Here is a 15,405-nt window from a genome sequence, read left to right on the forward strand (position 1 = left end):
AAGCTGGGCCATCGCTGAAGCCTTGACCTTGAAAAAATAAATAAAATAAATATCGCTGCGACTGGGATTCGAACCCGCGACAGCGCGAAAAGATCAGCTTCGCCGCAGCCAAACTCGTCTCGCATTAACTGCAACACACTTTCACGCCGTGCATTGCACATCGTCGCCTTCATCAACTTGCATCTACAGCGCGAACAGATCAGATCAACTAAACCTTGATCAGAGCTTAACCCGAGTCTAATATCATCAGCAGACGTGCCGACGACTCAGCAAAACCACGAGCCAGACTAAACACATGCTTTCGCACGTCTACTCGGTTTAACTATGTTACAACCCGATCATTTTTTTGCTGCTATAAACGGTTGCAGAAAATTACACACATAATGTTATAAATGCAGGATACACAGTACACATGAAGACTTGAGATAGGTATGGACAGACCGTCCCTTTAATGCAACCCTACCTTTCTACTGGACATTACAGAACAACATGCAACACCAACAGCATTTGAAACATGCTTGAAATGATCCTATACAGAGTCAACAGTGAATGTGAAATGCAACTGAAAGTAAGTCTTTTGACGCTAAGCACATGTTATATGAAAGAGGGATCAAAATGCTTCAAGCCGACTTTCTTTGACGTTTTACAAGTGATGCCATCAATGGCTCCTTTCAAGTCCAACACAGCACAAATTTTGTGTCCATGTCACAACACGGCAATGCATGCCTCCGGAGACTACCCACAGCACAGCTCAGTTCTTGTCCCCAGGTGTGGCCTTGGTGGCGTGTGCATCGAGAGGGGGATGTACACATTGTGCGCTAACGACATGGCTAACGACATCCACTTATAAACGATGAGCACTGGTCACTGCTTGCGGAAACCCTTCAGTATCGGGTAGATGTTGTCGAACGCCTCGTAGATCTCGGACCTGACCTTGGCACCTGCACATGAAGTGAATTTGCATGGACACTTCTAAACTTCACACAAAAGTATGCAGAGTGTAAATGAGCAAGCTCCAAAGGTGTGTAAGGCAACAAATAACCGCTGCAAGTTTTTTGAGCAGCTTCTAACACAGTGTCCTACACGCCGCTGTTGGTGAGTGCAAGATAAAAGTTCAAATGCCATGAACACTTGCTGCTTCACCACCAGTCACTTGTGCAGTGCAGTGAAGCCTACCATCCGAACGGGCACTGTTTGGCGCTGGAGAGTTCAATATATCCGTTTCATAGCCAACTGCGTTCAATGTATTAACTAGCAATTGCATGCATTCATCAAATATATATGTGAAGAATTCGATACATCCAACAGTTCGTGATGTCCATGTTCATTTTATCGAAGTTTGACGTGGTTTCTTAACGCATACCGAGAAATTTGATTTTGATCCATATAAAAGGTGCCCTCAAACTCTCAAACTAAAGGCAAAGGCTTCCACATTACCAACTCACTTGGCATAGTATCGATTCTTCATTTCTAAAACACATCATCCATCTATTTACCTGTGAGCACGACTTTCCCCGACACAAAGATGAGCAGGACAATGCGGGGCTTCACCATTCGGTAGATGAGTCCCGGAAAAAGTTCAGGCTCGTAGCTGTAAAACAGAAAGACAGATGCTGCTTGCAATCAAATCTATATACACTCGTCACTTAAAAAGGCTAAGATAGGTGTGCATCCGCTGAGGCCCATCCACCATATTGCCTAAATTCAGCTCTTGTCCCTAGTAAGCAAGTCAACTGCCAGCAACAGCATATGCCTATGGCTATAAATCCTGTAATGGCCCGTCTCGAGAGCAAAGAGATGCTTTGGTGCCCTTCCACTGTCCAAACATCGAGGAACAACTTATCAGCAGAGGAGCAAGTGATAAACGGCTCACGAAGCTGCTTAGAAGAAAAGCAAGTAGGGCGAATTGGCAGCGATCCACAAAAGAAAGCAAAAGATAACAGCTAGGAGAGAAAAAAAAAGACGCAGGTCTTGCACTGTAAAATTTCCTGCTCTCATCTCCTGCATCTCCTTCTGTAATGCTCTTTGTTACTTCGTGTGAATAACAATCAAATTAAATAAAGTAAAGTGAAATGATAACGCCAGCAGTGCAGCACTACAAGAAGTACAGTAGCTGCCATGTCTTCAAAGAATGAGTGGAGAGTAAGCAGGCAAGTGTGGACCTTGAGAATTGGCTGTGGGTCAGGACGAGGCCTTCGAGACGTATTGGGAAGCGAACATCGCAGCTGCCCACCATGTTCTGAATCTTGAAGTCCAGGAACTTAGCCTGCAAAGGATTCAACAAAACTTGCGTTGAAGGGACTCTGTGGATAACTCCATCCAATTTTAAAGCATTAGCTCTTTAAAGGGGCTGCGAAACACTGCTTGGGGGGATACCGGCTATACTTCAGGTGGGTTCTTTATGTCACACAGATGCTGACTCAGAAAGAATTACAGGAATCGATGCACAGGAACGGGAGTTATTCAGTGGAGAAATTTCAAAATACAAGCAAACAAAACGCTGCCCTCAACTCGATTTTGGCGAGGCTTCCCACTCCTATTTCGCTCTCCCAATGACGGCACCTGGCGCAACCAATCAAAACAGCCAGCCAGAGCACGTCGCAGAAGTTTGTACTCCATGGTTGCCTGCTCCCTGTAACTCGTTTTTGCTGAGACTGGCAGCGTCGTTTCCATGCCAGAGCGCCCCTGGTGGTGTTTTTTTATTTTACTTGCTTTGCAGGGCTTTTATCTAAGACAAACAAGTTGTTTTTGTTGATCTAATATAAAACGCAGACAGGTGCAAAATGTGTCTATTTATTCACACAATTTGCAGTATATTTACTGTTTGTCCGATCATCAAGCTCGCGCCAGGTGATGTCATATCCGCTGCTAAAAACCCGCCACTGTGTGGCACCACCATCAGAGCCATGAAGTTGTTTTTGGGAGGACATTAAAATATTAAAAAACGGAATATACGCGGTATTACCGACGCTAATAGCACCATTATAACTCACTGTATGCAATCAACAGGCAAAACAGTTAACTAAGATTGTGTTTCTGGGCCCCTTTAAGAAGAGCTAGTTCTCTAGGATGGTCTGCGGTAGAGATCTTGGCAGCACGCCACAATGCTTCAGGCTGGTAACGGCACGTATGTGAACTTATGTAGAAGCACGTCAAGACACTGGTACACAAGTGTATGTATGTCTAGACCACTGGCGAGATGGTGTGGAACGGGCACGGCGCACAGGGCAATGCATGTTGAAATGTGTGAACTCGAACGTCACACACCACAGCTTGCGCTCACATATTCGCACTACCCACTCATAAAACTGTGCCATAAGCTTTTGTCCTTAGCGAAAAATGGCATTTTGTGGCTATGTTGATGCTTGCTCCGCAGCAAGAGAAGCATTTATTGCTGGGAAAATCAGATTAAAAAAGGGAGCATTTCTTTATTCCCCCACTCAACTCAAACTTTAGATTCCAGCGACGAGAAACCCTGCAGGATCACCCCAGAATAATGAACGATGGTGCGGCCTGGCCTCGTGAATAGGCAAACAAGCACTGATGCCATCGCAGTGCACTTCTTAAGAGGGCTAGTGGCCGCAATACCTGTATTTCATTTTACGTCGCTTCCCACCTTATAGCCCCGCACCTGTTTTCAGTGAGAATAGCCTCACTGTCATAAGAACGCAGTAATTTATCAATGTGGGTCAAATTCATTGTCATTGGTGCCCCTTACATAGGATATAAAAATCGCACCCTAGACTTCTTGAGAATTGCTGTACAATAGCATAATGACAAGCAACAAGCAGTCTATTGCAGTGTATTCCCTTCAGTACAAGTATAGGTGTTTCATCCTTCTATGGCTCCATTTTGATTGAATATACACTCACCCTTGTAATTCCCTCCATATCAAGTACAGTACAGACTGCACAAATGCAGAGTTTTTACGTTTGCAGAACAAATCCAAATTCCCAAAGTACTGCACAAGCTGCATTTCTGAACATATTCAGGAATGCAAAGTCCAAGTGTCAGTGGCATGAGATGCAAAGGCCCACTGGGAAATCCCTCACTGCAAAAACTAAGCTTGCCAGCAAAATAACCTAAAATTTCAATGGGCATACTGTTACCTCAGTTGGCAGTGAGATGATTTTCACCTTTGCTATCGATTTATTGCTAGCGCCTGAATATGTGCGCACAGTTATACTGTTCCAAGGCATTCAGAAATCAGCTTAACTTGCTAACTTGATAGCAGCTTGTCAAAACTGGCCATGGTGGCTCATTGGATGTGGAGTTCAGTTCAGTTACTGAGCGTGAAGCTTTATTTCAGCTCTGGTGGTTGCATTTCGATAAGGTGAGGTGCTGGGACATATGCGCAGCAGGATGTTTAATGCATGCCACAATCCCTGGTACCCTTCGCTATGCTGTGCCTCATAGTCCAAGTGTAGCTGCCGTAGGTAAAAACTCTTTCGTGATATATTGCACACCAAATTACTCGGTGCTATGATAAAGCAGGACACATTGAATAAGAAGGAATAAGAAACATTCAGGAGAGTATTAGCCACAAATATCAAGAAATACTGAAATATTCTGAGAAATGTTGCTCAAAAACAATACATACATCAAAACCCAGCTTCTGGATGATTCGGGCGTATTTTCTAGCTGCCAGCCTTGACTGTTCTTCGCTAAAAAAAGAAAGAAAAGATGCAAGAGGGAGGGGGAATTGAGACACATGCCAAATCCCTGCTGTTGCTTGTAACACACTGCTCTGCTGAAACACACAGGGCTTTAAACAAGTCATACTACACAAGTTAAATCAACCATAAAATAACTAGCAGCTTCTAGTCTAGGTCTATCAATGCGTTGCAAGGCTGTTTCCATAAAGAGAAAAAGTCTTATTGCAACAGCTTTAAACATTACAGAAAAGGCTACGTGATTGTATGCAAAATGGAAGTTCTTTTAAAACCTTTTACACCTCTCAATGTAGGCTTCTCTGACAAACATATAGGCATTACTATTACCACACCAGCTGAATAAAAAAAATCCTTTGAAGTGCTCTGCCAGCTACATTCATACCCCACATTCAGCATTATATATATAGATATTGTTGTGTCCCCTTATTGCTTTTGTGTGTGTGCGCCCCCTCCTAACGACCACTCGCATTCCCCTCCTAACGACAGTTCGCATCCTCCTCCTAACGACCACTCAATCCTCCTCCTAACGACCGCTTGCCCCTCGTCGCACGCTGTCACCAGATGCCCCCCCACGGTGCGCCCCCGCACCCTCCTCCTGTTCTGGGAAGCCACTCCCTCCCGTGGACGCTTCTCAGCTCCCTCCTTTCTTCGGGCGGCCAGTTCGGCTGCTGCCTCGGTCGACGCTGGTCGCACCCTCTTCAGCTTTAAATAAACGAAGTCTAAAAGTACCGTGTGCGTCTTTCGCTGCATTCAACACAGCGACCGGACACGACAGTGGCGACGAGAAAGTGGATTCGACCCGCGCTACGCAACGCTATTGACAAGCCATGGCTACGCGAGGGTTTCCCAATCAGATACCAGAATTCAACGGCTCATCGTGGTCATCGTGGGTTGGACGCCTTCAGTTCTACTTTGAAGCTAACAACATCACAGACCCAGCCTTGAAGAGGGCCAACCTGCTGACGCTGTGCGGGGAGCAGACCTACGATACTGTCTGCGCCCTTATTCAGCCAAGCACACCAGCGGCAGTGTCTTACGACGACATCGTAAAAGCGCTGCAAAAGCACTACGACCCAAGGCCATCCGAGGTCTACAGCCGGGCTCGCTTCCAACGACGAGATCAACTGGGAGGAGAAACTGTGAGCGCCTACGTAGCCGCGCTCAAGAAGCTCGCTGCCGACTGCAATTTTGGAACGCTGTCGACAACAGCTACCGGGCAGGAGGGAGACGCAGCTTCTTCTGCTAACACCACCATGCTTCCCTTGGACGTGATGTTACGCGACAGATTTGTGTGCGGACTGAGTGACGAGTCACTGCAGCAGCGCCTGTTCGCTGAGAAGGACCTCACATTCAGCAAAGCTTACGACATCGCCGTTCGAGCGGAGAGCGCCGGTCACCAGCAGAGAGGGATTCGCCGGAACACCGAGCCGGTACACCAGACAAGCAACCAGGTGCGCAAGCCTTCTGTTGTAAAATCGGTCAAAAAGGCACAACGCTGCTGGCGGTGTGACGACCAACACAACCCCCAGGGATGTCGATTCCAGTCAGCCACGTGTAATTTTTGCCACAAGCGAGGGCATATCGAAAGAGCATGCATTACGAAACGGAGACGTGCCAAGATAAAGTCACCTTCCCAGCCTAATCACAGCGTCAACGCCTCAGAGAATACGCCGCTATCTGATCTCCATGGAACAACATCAGCAACACCATCTGTGTTGTACGACCTGAACACCATGAATCTCGGCACGCGACCGAAGATTTTTACAGAAGTAAGCGTACATCACCAGCTGATTAAGTTCGAGGTGGACTCCGGCGCAGCCTGTACTCTGATCAGTGAGGACACGTTCCGAACTTCATGGCCATCTGACGCACCCGCCCTGCAACAAGACGACACGCACCTGCGAACGTGGTCAGGACAGAATCTGCCACTATTGGGCTCTGCCAACGTGCAGGTTAACTACAACGGCCAGACCCATACGCTACCTCTGCTTGTTGTGAAGGGCACAGGATCAAGCCTTCTAGGGAGAAACTGGTTTTCTCCACTAGGCGTGATGATATGCGGCATACACCAGACGCCGAGCCAGAACATGGTTGAGCAACTGCAAGAGAAATACGGAAGAGTATTCTCGGAAGAGATTCCAGGAAACGAAGGGCCCCCGGTCACACTGGAGTTGTTGGACAACGCGCAACCCAAATTTCTGAAGGCCAGGCCGGTGCCGTTTGCTCTCCGAGATTCAGTTGAAAAAGAGTTGGACAAACTGGAGCAGCAAGGTGTCATCGAGCCGACGCAGCATTCCATCAAACTCTCAGCGTACGACTACGCTCTGGTCTACCGCAATGGGAGTAAACATCAAAACGCCGATGCGCTAAGCCGTCTGCCACTAGACGCAACTTTTGACGAACCATTTCCACCAGGAGACGTTCTGATGTTCGAAGCACTGCCAGAACCTCCGCTTACAGCAGGCACAGTTGCAGCATCTACGCAGAAGTGCGCAGCTCTCCGGCTAGTTTACACAGCTGTTCAACAAGGCAACGTGCATAAACTCAAAGGGGACAACTTCGACGCTTACCGCAGGCGAGCTACAGAGTTGAGCACCCATCGCGGCTGCATCATATTTGGGTCCCGAGTTGTGATGCCGAGAGAACTACGCGCACAAGCTATGTCTCTCATCCACGCCGGACATCGGGGCATCGTTGCAATGAAAAAGTGTGCCAGAAGCTACATGTGGTGGCCTGGAATTGACAACGACATCGAAACAGTGGTGCGAGAATGCAAGCCTTGCCAGAGCAGCCGGAGCGCCCCGCCGAAAGCTCCTGTCCCAGAATGGGAAAAGCCAGACACACCATGGCACACACTGCACATTGATTTTGCAGGACCAATTGAGGGCTGCACTTTCCTTGTGGTCGTAGATGCCTACACAAAGTGGCTTGAGATAAGGCAAATGGGACAGACGACTTCGGCAGCAGTCATTGACAACCTCCGATCACTATTTGCAACGTTCGGCCTGCCGCGCAAGGTAGTGTCGGACAACGGAACACCGTTTGTGTCTGCGGAGATCCTCAAGTTTTATCGCGACAACGGGATCTCATCAGTTACATCGGCCCCCTACCACCCAGCGACAAACGGACAAGCCGAGCGCTACGTAGCCGAGCTAAAACGCGCCCTTGAAAGAGATCAGACAGGCTCGCTGCAGCGCCGCCTTGCGCGCTTTCTCTTCAAGCAGCACACGACGGTTCAGAGCACAACAGGCGAGACCCCCTCGAAAATGATGTTCGAGCGTGAAATGCGAACCCAGCTCACAGCCATCCTCCCCGAGCCAAAGGCAGAGACGTTCCGGGAAGAAAAAGCAATTCCGCGCTGTGGCACGCTTAATGAGGGGCAGCCCGTCCTCGCCCGACAGTTTCTGAAAAAGCCACGCTGGGAGGAAGCTACAATTGTCAGACGCATAGGCCTGCGCTCTTGGCTCGTCAACATACATGGCACAGTAGCACGCCGACATCTCAACCAGCTGCGTAGATTTACGACGCCGTCTGAGAGCTGTCCGCCAGCGGAGAGAACACGTGCACCATCTTCCCACATAGCCTGGCACCTTTTCCCGGAAGAAGAGACTTCGCCCAGGACAGACCTAGGAGACACAGCGAACAACAGCCAGCCTACAAGTGTTTCTCCCCCGAGCGCACAAAGCCAGCGCGCCTCCACGCGTGAGCGCCGACCCCCTGCACGATACCAGGCAACTTTCTAAGGGGGAAGGAAGTGTTGTGTCCCCTTATTGCTTTTGTGTGTGTGCGCCCCCTCCTAACGACCACTCGCATTCCCCTCCTAACGACAGTTCGCATCCTCCTCCTAACGACCACTCAATCCTCCTCCTAACGACCGCTTGCCCCTCGTCGCACGCTGTCACCAGATGCCCCCCCACGGTGCGCCCCCGCACCCTCCTCCTGTTCTGGGAAGCCACTCCCTCCCGTGGACGCTTCTCAGCTCCCTCCTTTCTTCGGGCGGCCAGTTCGGCTGCTGCCTCGGTCGACGCTGGTCGCACCCTCTTCAGCTTTAAATAAACGAAGTCTAAAAGTACCGTGTGCGTCTTTCGCTGCATTCAACACAGCGACCGGACACGACAGATATATATATATATATAGGGAAGGGGAATGAGGGGCTCGTTATAAATATGACAGAAGCCAACAGCCACAGAAACCAAGGGGCACAGGGGATTTTTTTTTTAATTTATTCATTTAATTTGTGGTGTTGATCAATTTAGAATATTACTGAATATGTTATCGCTTAATGCTAATTGATAAGAAAAGCAGAAGAAAAAACAACCACATGCCGCCGGTGGGATCCGAACCCACGCAGAAGATTTGACAGCCGTCGCCGTAGCTCAGAGGTAGAGCACCGGACGCGTAATTCGGAGGTCGTGGGTTCGGATCCCACCGGCGGCATGTGGTTGTTTTTTCTTCTGCTTTTCTTATCAATTAGCATTAAGCGATAACATATTCAGTAATATTCTAAATTGATCAACACCACAAATTAAATGAATAAATTTTAAAAAAAATCCCCTGTGCCCCTTGGTTTCTGTGGCTGTTGGCTTCTGTCATATATACATATATATATAGTCTGTGTTGCCAGATTCTTACCAACAGACTAAACAAGTGACAGTTAGGTGGAGAACAACAAGACGGACCTTACATACATTGATTAACCACTCACTGTATTGATGAATTTTGGGAACAAATTGTTTGTTATCCATGACACAGCTACAATTTGTGGCCAAAGGGGCGACCACTTATTCCCAGCTAAAAGTCGTTTCTGTCAGTGAAGTCCCAGTGGCAAATCAGACTTGACATGAGGTACAGCTAAAGCCACAGCACAAAGCATAGTGTGCCACAACTACTGGTGCACTAGCGAAAAAACAAAACAAATATCCTTGCTAAACACTGTTCTGAGCGGGTCTAGTCCAGCACAAATGCCTAGAAAAGAAGGTTCTCTAGAGTCCAGGCCACCAGGAATGAGGAGGAGGACAGAAACTAGTACCTCTTGGCTCCAGTGCACACCATCTTGCCCGAGCTGAAGATGAGGGCAGTAGTTCGGGGCTCTCGGATGCGCATGATGACGGCGGCGAAACGTTTTGGGTTATATTCGGCATTCCGAGCATGCAGTGCAATCTTCTTCAGGTCTAGCTTGCAGCCCAGGTTTACTGTGGAGACGATATTCCTGCGGGAAGACATATTCATTTTAGTCGAGACTCGCATCGTGAATGTAATGCCAGAAAAGTTGAATGAATTCAGAAACAAGTAGCATACAGGACGTTTCAACAAAGACTGTCAATAATTCTAAAGAACATGTTACTGAAGCTAACAGAGTGCTTTGTTCTGTATGCATAGTTTGCATCGATGTCACAGCGGCCACCATCTTTGGGTCCAGAAAGCGCAGCGAAATCTTGGCTGTTTTCCTAAACCGTTTATCATCAACTGGTAACTTTTTGGGGACACAGTTCTTTGTCCCCGTGCTGTGGAGAGTGGGTTGCCCGTTGTTCAGACTTCAGGCTATGGGTGCGGAGGGGTGAATGGAGGACTTCGGAGAGAGGGTGCGGGGTCGCTGGTGTTGAGGAAGCCACTCCCCGCGGCATGGGGACAAAGGATCGTTTCCTGCCTAGTCTCTGCTGCACCCAAAGATGGCACTCGTGGCATCATGTAAAACTATCTATAGTACTCTCACCTATGGCAGATATCAGGAAATAGGTAGGACGTGTCAACAAGCAAGCTGGTTAACTAAAATCTAATCATTAGGTTTTTAACTAGTATTAAGAGTCCACTGCCTCATTTATTCAGAGATTTGTGGCTTGCTGTTGCTAATATCTACATCAGTGTTTAGATTTTCAAAAACGCATGCCATGACAGCGCTGCAGCAAAGGAAATTTGGAGCCTGCAAATGCGCCTGAAAACGCACGTCATTTGGCAGCATGCATGTTGTGTGACTTCCTCGTGGCCCCCAGGCTAGATATACTACTACTAGATATACCCTACTAGATATATATAGATAGATGTACTAGATATACCCAGGCGGGAGCAGCAAGCAAGGTTTCTCGTACTAGTTCGCGCATGACACACACGCCACCGTGTGACGCGCGCTTGCAGGCACTCCTCAGCCAAGCGGTTTCGGTTTGACACAATTGGAAGCTCAAAATTTATTTGAGAAAATCTAAAGACTGACGTGGATATCACTAGCGACAAGCTACAAATCTCTAAATAAAGGAGGCATTTAGCTCTAATAGTTAAGTGAACCATTAGATTTTAGTTAACTAGGTTGCTAGTTAGTATGTTCCACCTACCTTTTGATGCCCGCCACGGGTGACAATATTATACAGAAAAAAATGCTGTTTTAACCCGAAAACCATGTTCTTATGAATTACTAACAGTTTCACCCTGTCTCTGCAGACAGTGAGAATCTACAGTAATCATTCAACAATGGACTCAACCATTGCAATACCTGCAAAGCCAACACAGATACTCAAACTACCAAAAAAATTATATTTCTCTGGCCCTTAATATGAACTTGGCACCATGCCTCTTCCACACTTCCAACAAGTCTGAACTATGCCGTGCCCATATTTATCTGTGTTGGCAACCAAACAAACATGGCAACACAAGCCTGACCTTCAAACTCAGCAAAAACACTTCGACATCTATGATACCAGTTTTTGTTCTTCACATGCAAAAAAGCTGGAGCCAGTTAACCAAACAGTTACCTCGTGACATTAAACAAATTGCCCTTTTTTTGTGTTCATACCTTACACCATACCATACTGCATACTTTATTTTGTGCATCACATTGTAGTCTTGCCTGTTAATACTTTTTTTGGTGATAAACAAAAAATAAGCTAAATGCACATGCTTTCAGATTCATGACAACTCTGATGAATGATGCCTGAAAAAAAAAGAGAAAGACAGTTCTTATGCAACCAAGGACTAGTGAAGGAAGGGAAAATATAGACAATTTTCATAACTGTAACACCGGCTTCACTTCATCGTTGTGCACCCTTCTAGTGACAGATATGTCTACGTACCGTATTTTCCGGTGTATAAGACGCGTTTTTTTTTCAAAAATCTTGCTGGTGCGTCTTTCCGGGTTTTTTTTAGAGTTCAGAAATTACTCAGGTTCATGTTCAAGCTTTTTTCACCGAAAAAATATTACTACCAATAGCGCGGATGTAACATGGTTAATACTTCAATACGGGAACCGCCTTGCGCAACTTTTTTAGGTGAACTTTATCATGAAACGGCGGGGTTGACCACTTCCGGGGTCTGAAACATGCGGCCGTTTCGGAGGCCCCAAGCAAAGCTAATGTGATATGCCAAAAGATGGCGACAGTTGCGCTTCTCGCCATTGTCAAGACAAGCCAAGAGAAGCCGACGTTTTCTTTTAGTCACCATTTGCAAGTAAGTAGTGCAAAGAGAATGCTTCAGCCGCGTTGCCTTTTCGATAGCACATCCGAAGATGAAGACTTCGAAGGTTTTATGCAAAAATAAAATGTTACGGACATAAAGAGAGTTCGTTCACTTTTTTTTTCTTTTGTGCTAAAACGTGGGCAGGTATGGCATGAGTGTTGCCTTTTTCGATCACTTAGAGTTGCTTAAGAACTTCTCACCCGTACGGTGCATTTTGAGATGGTCGCATAAGCATGTTTAATTAAGCCTCACCAGCCTAACTGGGTAAATTGGGGTGCGTCTTATATACCAACTTTTTCAATGACAGCCTGCATATATGGCGGGTGCGTCTTATACACCGGAAAATACGGTAGTTCCTAGGGCAACATCACATGCACAAGCACGCATGCTCAGCACTTTATCCTCATCTTACTGGCCAACAGTAACACCGTTAACAAAGAAAAGTGCAATGTAGGGAAGCCAGCTTAACAATTATGGAAAGGGTGCGCCCACAAAAAAGCAGCACGACATACTGGAGTTGTGGAACAATGCCAGGGTCTGCCGACGCCGGTGTGATGGGTGTCATAGGCGGGCCCGGTGTGGAAGGAAAGATGCTAGCGCTCGTCGAGTGAGGTGTTGAGCCAGCACCAGTCGGCGTTGCACCAGACGAAGACTGCTGCAGCAGAAGAGCACAGTACGCAACATGAGATGACACTCTCCACAAAGTTTCAGCTTTTTTTCCTCCTCGATTAGCGTGATGAAATCACCCGTATTATTTTCAGTTCGTCGCACTATTCATTAGCACCCTAGCATCTGATCCTTGTGACAAGAGTAACACCAATTACAGAAGACAAAGGCGACTCGGATGAAATTCGAATAGCACTTTCCATTAACCAGGACAAGTGCAGTACATAGCTCTTTTCATGTGGCGAGAGCCTTCATCAGTGTCTCCCCGTGCTCTATCCTGTTTTCACAATGGTTTTGACTACAACCTGCTCACTGCATATGAACCTACATTAGCTACACATAAGCTCCATAATGGTACAAGAAAAAACTGCACACATTTCTAAACACTCATGCCCAATGGTAGAAAAAAAGCGTTTAAATCTAGACCGTGAACCTAACGTGTTACGTTTTTAAGTAAGATCACGTTGCGTGAATAGCATTCAAAGTGCACAGTTAAAATCATTGAACCCATGGTCACACAACAGTCTTACAATGTGAGCCAGATTCAAGGTTGTTGGTTTATTGGTTTATTAGGGTTTAATGTCCCAAAGCGACTAAGGCTATGAGGGACGCCGTAGTGAAGGGTTCTAGAAATTTTGACCACCTGGGGTTTTTCAATGTGCACTGATATCGCACAGTACATGGGCCTCTAGAATTTCACCTCCATTGAAATTCAACCGCCGCGGCCGGGATCGAACCCGCGTCCTTCGGGTCAGCAGCAGAGTACCATAACCACTGAGCCAAAAGGCGGGTAGATTTAAATTTGTGGTTTGGTTCTATGGGACTTAATGTCCCGAAGTGACTTGGGCAATGAGGGACGCCGTGGTGGAGAGCTCCGGATAATTTCAATCACCTGGGGATCTTTAATGTGCACTGACATCACACAGTATGGGGCCTCTAGCATTTCACCTCTGCCGAAATGCGACTGCCACGGCCAGGATTGAACTCGCATATTACAGGTCAGCAGCCAAGCACCATAACCACTGAGCTACTGCAGCAGCTTATATTTAAGGTTGTCACATGGCAACTGTGGATACATTTGGAGTAGTAGTTTCCAACATCACCTGTCCTGTTTCTTCCCTATGCCTGTATTCACCACTGTGCATACCCTAAGGTAGCAAAAATTCAGGGGAGCACTTAAGTCACCTTACGTGCGTTTAGGCGAAAGCCTTTCTGACACCTTTGTACCATCTTTACTGTTTTTTTTGGAAGCAGGAGTCACAGGAACTCGCTTCAGCACCATCAAGCGTCCATTTATTCAGGGGACCAAGCATCCACCCAGGAGATGCTGAGGCAGTGATCGAATATCGAGCATTAACACTCGTAACATAGGTCGCCAGTTCGAATCCCTGCCGCGAACTAGACTCCAACTTCACTAGCAAGTTGATGCTGCACGAAACACGAAATCCTATGCCACCACCTCGAACGCTCTGCGACGAACGGTTGAGCCGCAATGTGCATATGAAGATTCGTAAATACGTGAAATTGGGGGTACATAGGTCGCCGGTTCGAATCCCTGCCGCGAGCTATGCTCTAACTTCACTAGTAAGTTTGTGCTGCACGAAACGCTAAATCGTATGACACTATCCGGAACATTCTGCGGTAAACGGTTAGCCCACAAATTTTACACCAATGTCTGGTCTAAGTGGCCCGACTGAGACGCCTGCCAGACGGGATATATACTGGATCGACGCATTTCATAAGCTTTGCGGGCATTCTGTTGATCTTGAGCCTCGTCAAAATGGACCCACTAGAACTTTCTTGGACACTTTTTGTTTTTGGACACACGTTCCCTGTGAGTGTGTGTGCATAGGGCGACATCAGTTGCCGTAATGTATCTGTTTTTGTAGAGGGACTGATGTCACTTTTTGATCGAGAGTTTAAATAAACTTCTCTTATGGGTCAACATGAGGCGGTGCGACGGGTTTGAGAGGAAGTGTAATTCTTACGTGAACATGACCAGCAGGCGTCTGCGGTTGCATGAGCGACTGCGGCGTGAGTCCCGTGCTCGCCGCATAGGGCTGTATGACACTCGCATTTCGCTGCTGCGTCGAAGGCGACTGGTGCATGGGTGAATCATGCTGTTGAGGCTGAAGCGGGGACGGCTGGATCTGCCGCGCGAGTTGCTGAAGATGTTGCTCCTCGACGTTGTCGGCCTGAGCAGACACCGACAGCGGAGTGCCCAGGTTCAAGCTGAAGTTTGACATATCCATCTTGGCGCTTCAGGTGCTCTCTGTTCTCCTAGTTGTGGTGACAAAAGTTCTTGTTTTCTTTTCACAGAAACGGGCCCTGTCTCATGCCACGAGGGCTTTCCCGGGAAACAAAATTTCGGCGTGGGAGACGTTTACATGGAAATTAACCACTACCGGCACAAGTTGGCGAAACCATGAAAAGATCTGTACAACTTCGGTGCGCTAGAATACTGACAGGAAGTGCAGAAATCATAGTGCAAGTCGTGGGGCTTAACACACATGCAGCGAGTACTTTATATCAGCGCACGCGATGTACCACACAGCACCAACTTCCCGAACGCCACCGACGATCACACAACGTCGATATCTTCGAAATGGCTGAATCTACGTTT

At 47.3% G+C, this 15,405-nt stretch overlaps 1 protein-coding gene across 2 annotated transcripts; it reads right to left on the bottom strand.

Moving 5' to 3' along the window:
* Positions 1–426: 426 nt before the first annotated feature.
* Positions 427–15,395, bottom strand: LOC149332540 (uncharacterized). Of its 2 annotated transcripts, none has more exons than XM_089558154.1 (7): positions 14,771–15,395; positions 12,629–12,771; positions 9,703–9,882; positions 4,601–4,664; positions 2,163–2,266; positions 1,497–1,591; positions 427–941 (listed from the first exon to the last, which is right to left on the bottom strand). In XM_089558154.1, the coding sequence occupies exons 1-7, from the start codon at positions 15,032–15,034 to the stop codon at positions 865–867; spliced, it is 927 nt and encodes a 308-aa protein (XP_089414280.1). In that variant the 5' UTR covers positions 15,035–15,395; the 3' UTR covers positions 427–864. The 2 variants fall into 2 exon arrangements, with proteins under 2 accessions (XP_089414280.1, XP_089414281.1); XM_089558155.1 differs by having other exon boundaries at positions 12,629–12,768; positions 14,771–15,393.
* Between the last annotated feature and the right edge of the window lie 10 nt (positions 15,396–15,405).

The sequence above is a fragment of the Amblyomma mixtum genome, chromosome 8, assembly GCF_055824585.1.
Source record: "Amblyomma mixtum isolate Tamu chromosome 8, ASM5582458v1, whole genome shotgun sequence".
NCBI lineage: Eukaryota > Metazoa > Arthropoda > Arachnida > Ixodida > Ixodidae > Amblyomma > Amblyomma mixtum.

What these genes read in the sequence shown, in the direction of transcription:
- LOC149332540 (XM_089558154.1), bottom strand. Translation starts at nt 15,034, where the DNA reads ATGGATATGTCAAACTTCAGCTTGAACCTGGGCACTCCGCTGTCGGTG. An exon ending in CGCCTGCTGGTCATGTTCAC is followed by an intron (nt 12,772 to 14,770) that starts GTAAGAATTACA and finishes CTTCTGCTGCAG; the next exon opens with CAGTCTTCGTCTGGTGCAAC. An exon ending in TCCAGAAGCTGGGTTTTGAT is followed by an intron (nt 2,267 to 4,600) that starts GTATGTATTGTT and finishes AATCCTTTGCAG; the next exon opens with GCTAAGTTCCTGGACTTCAA.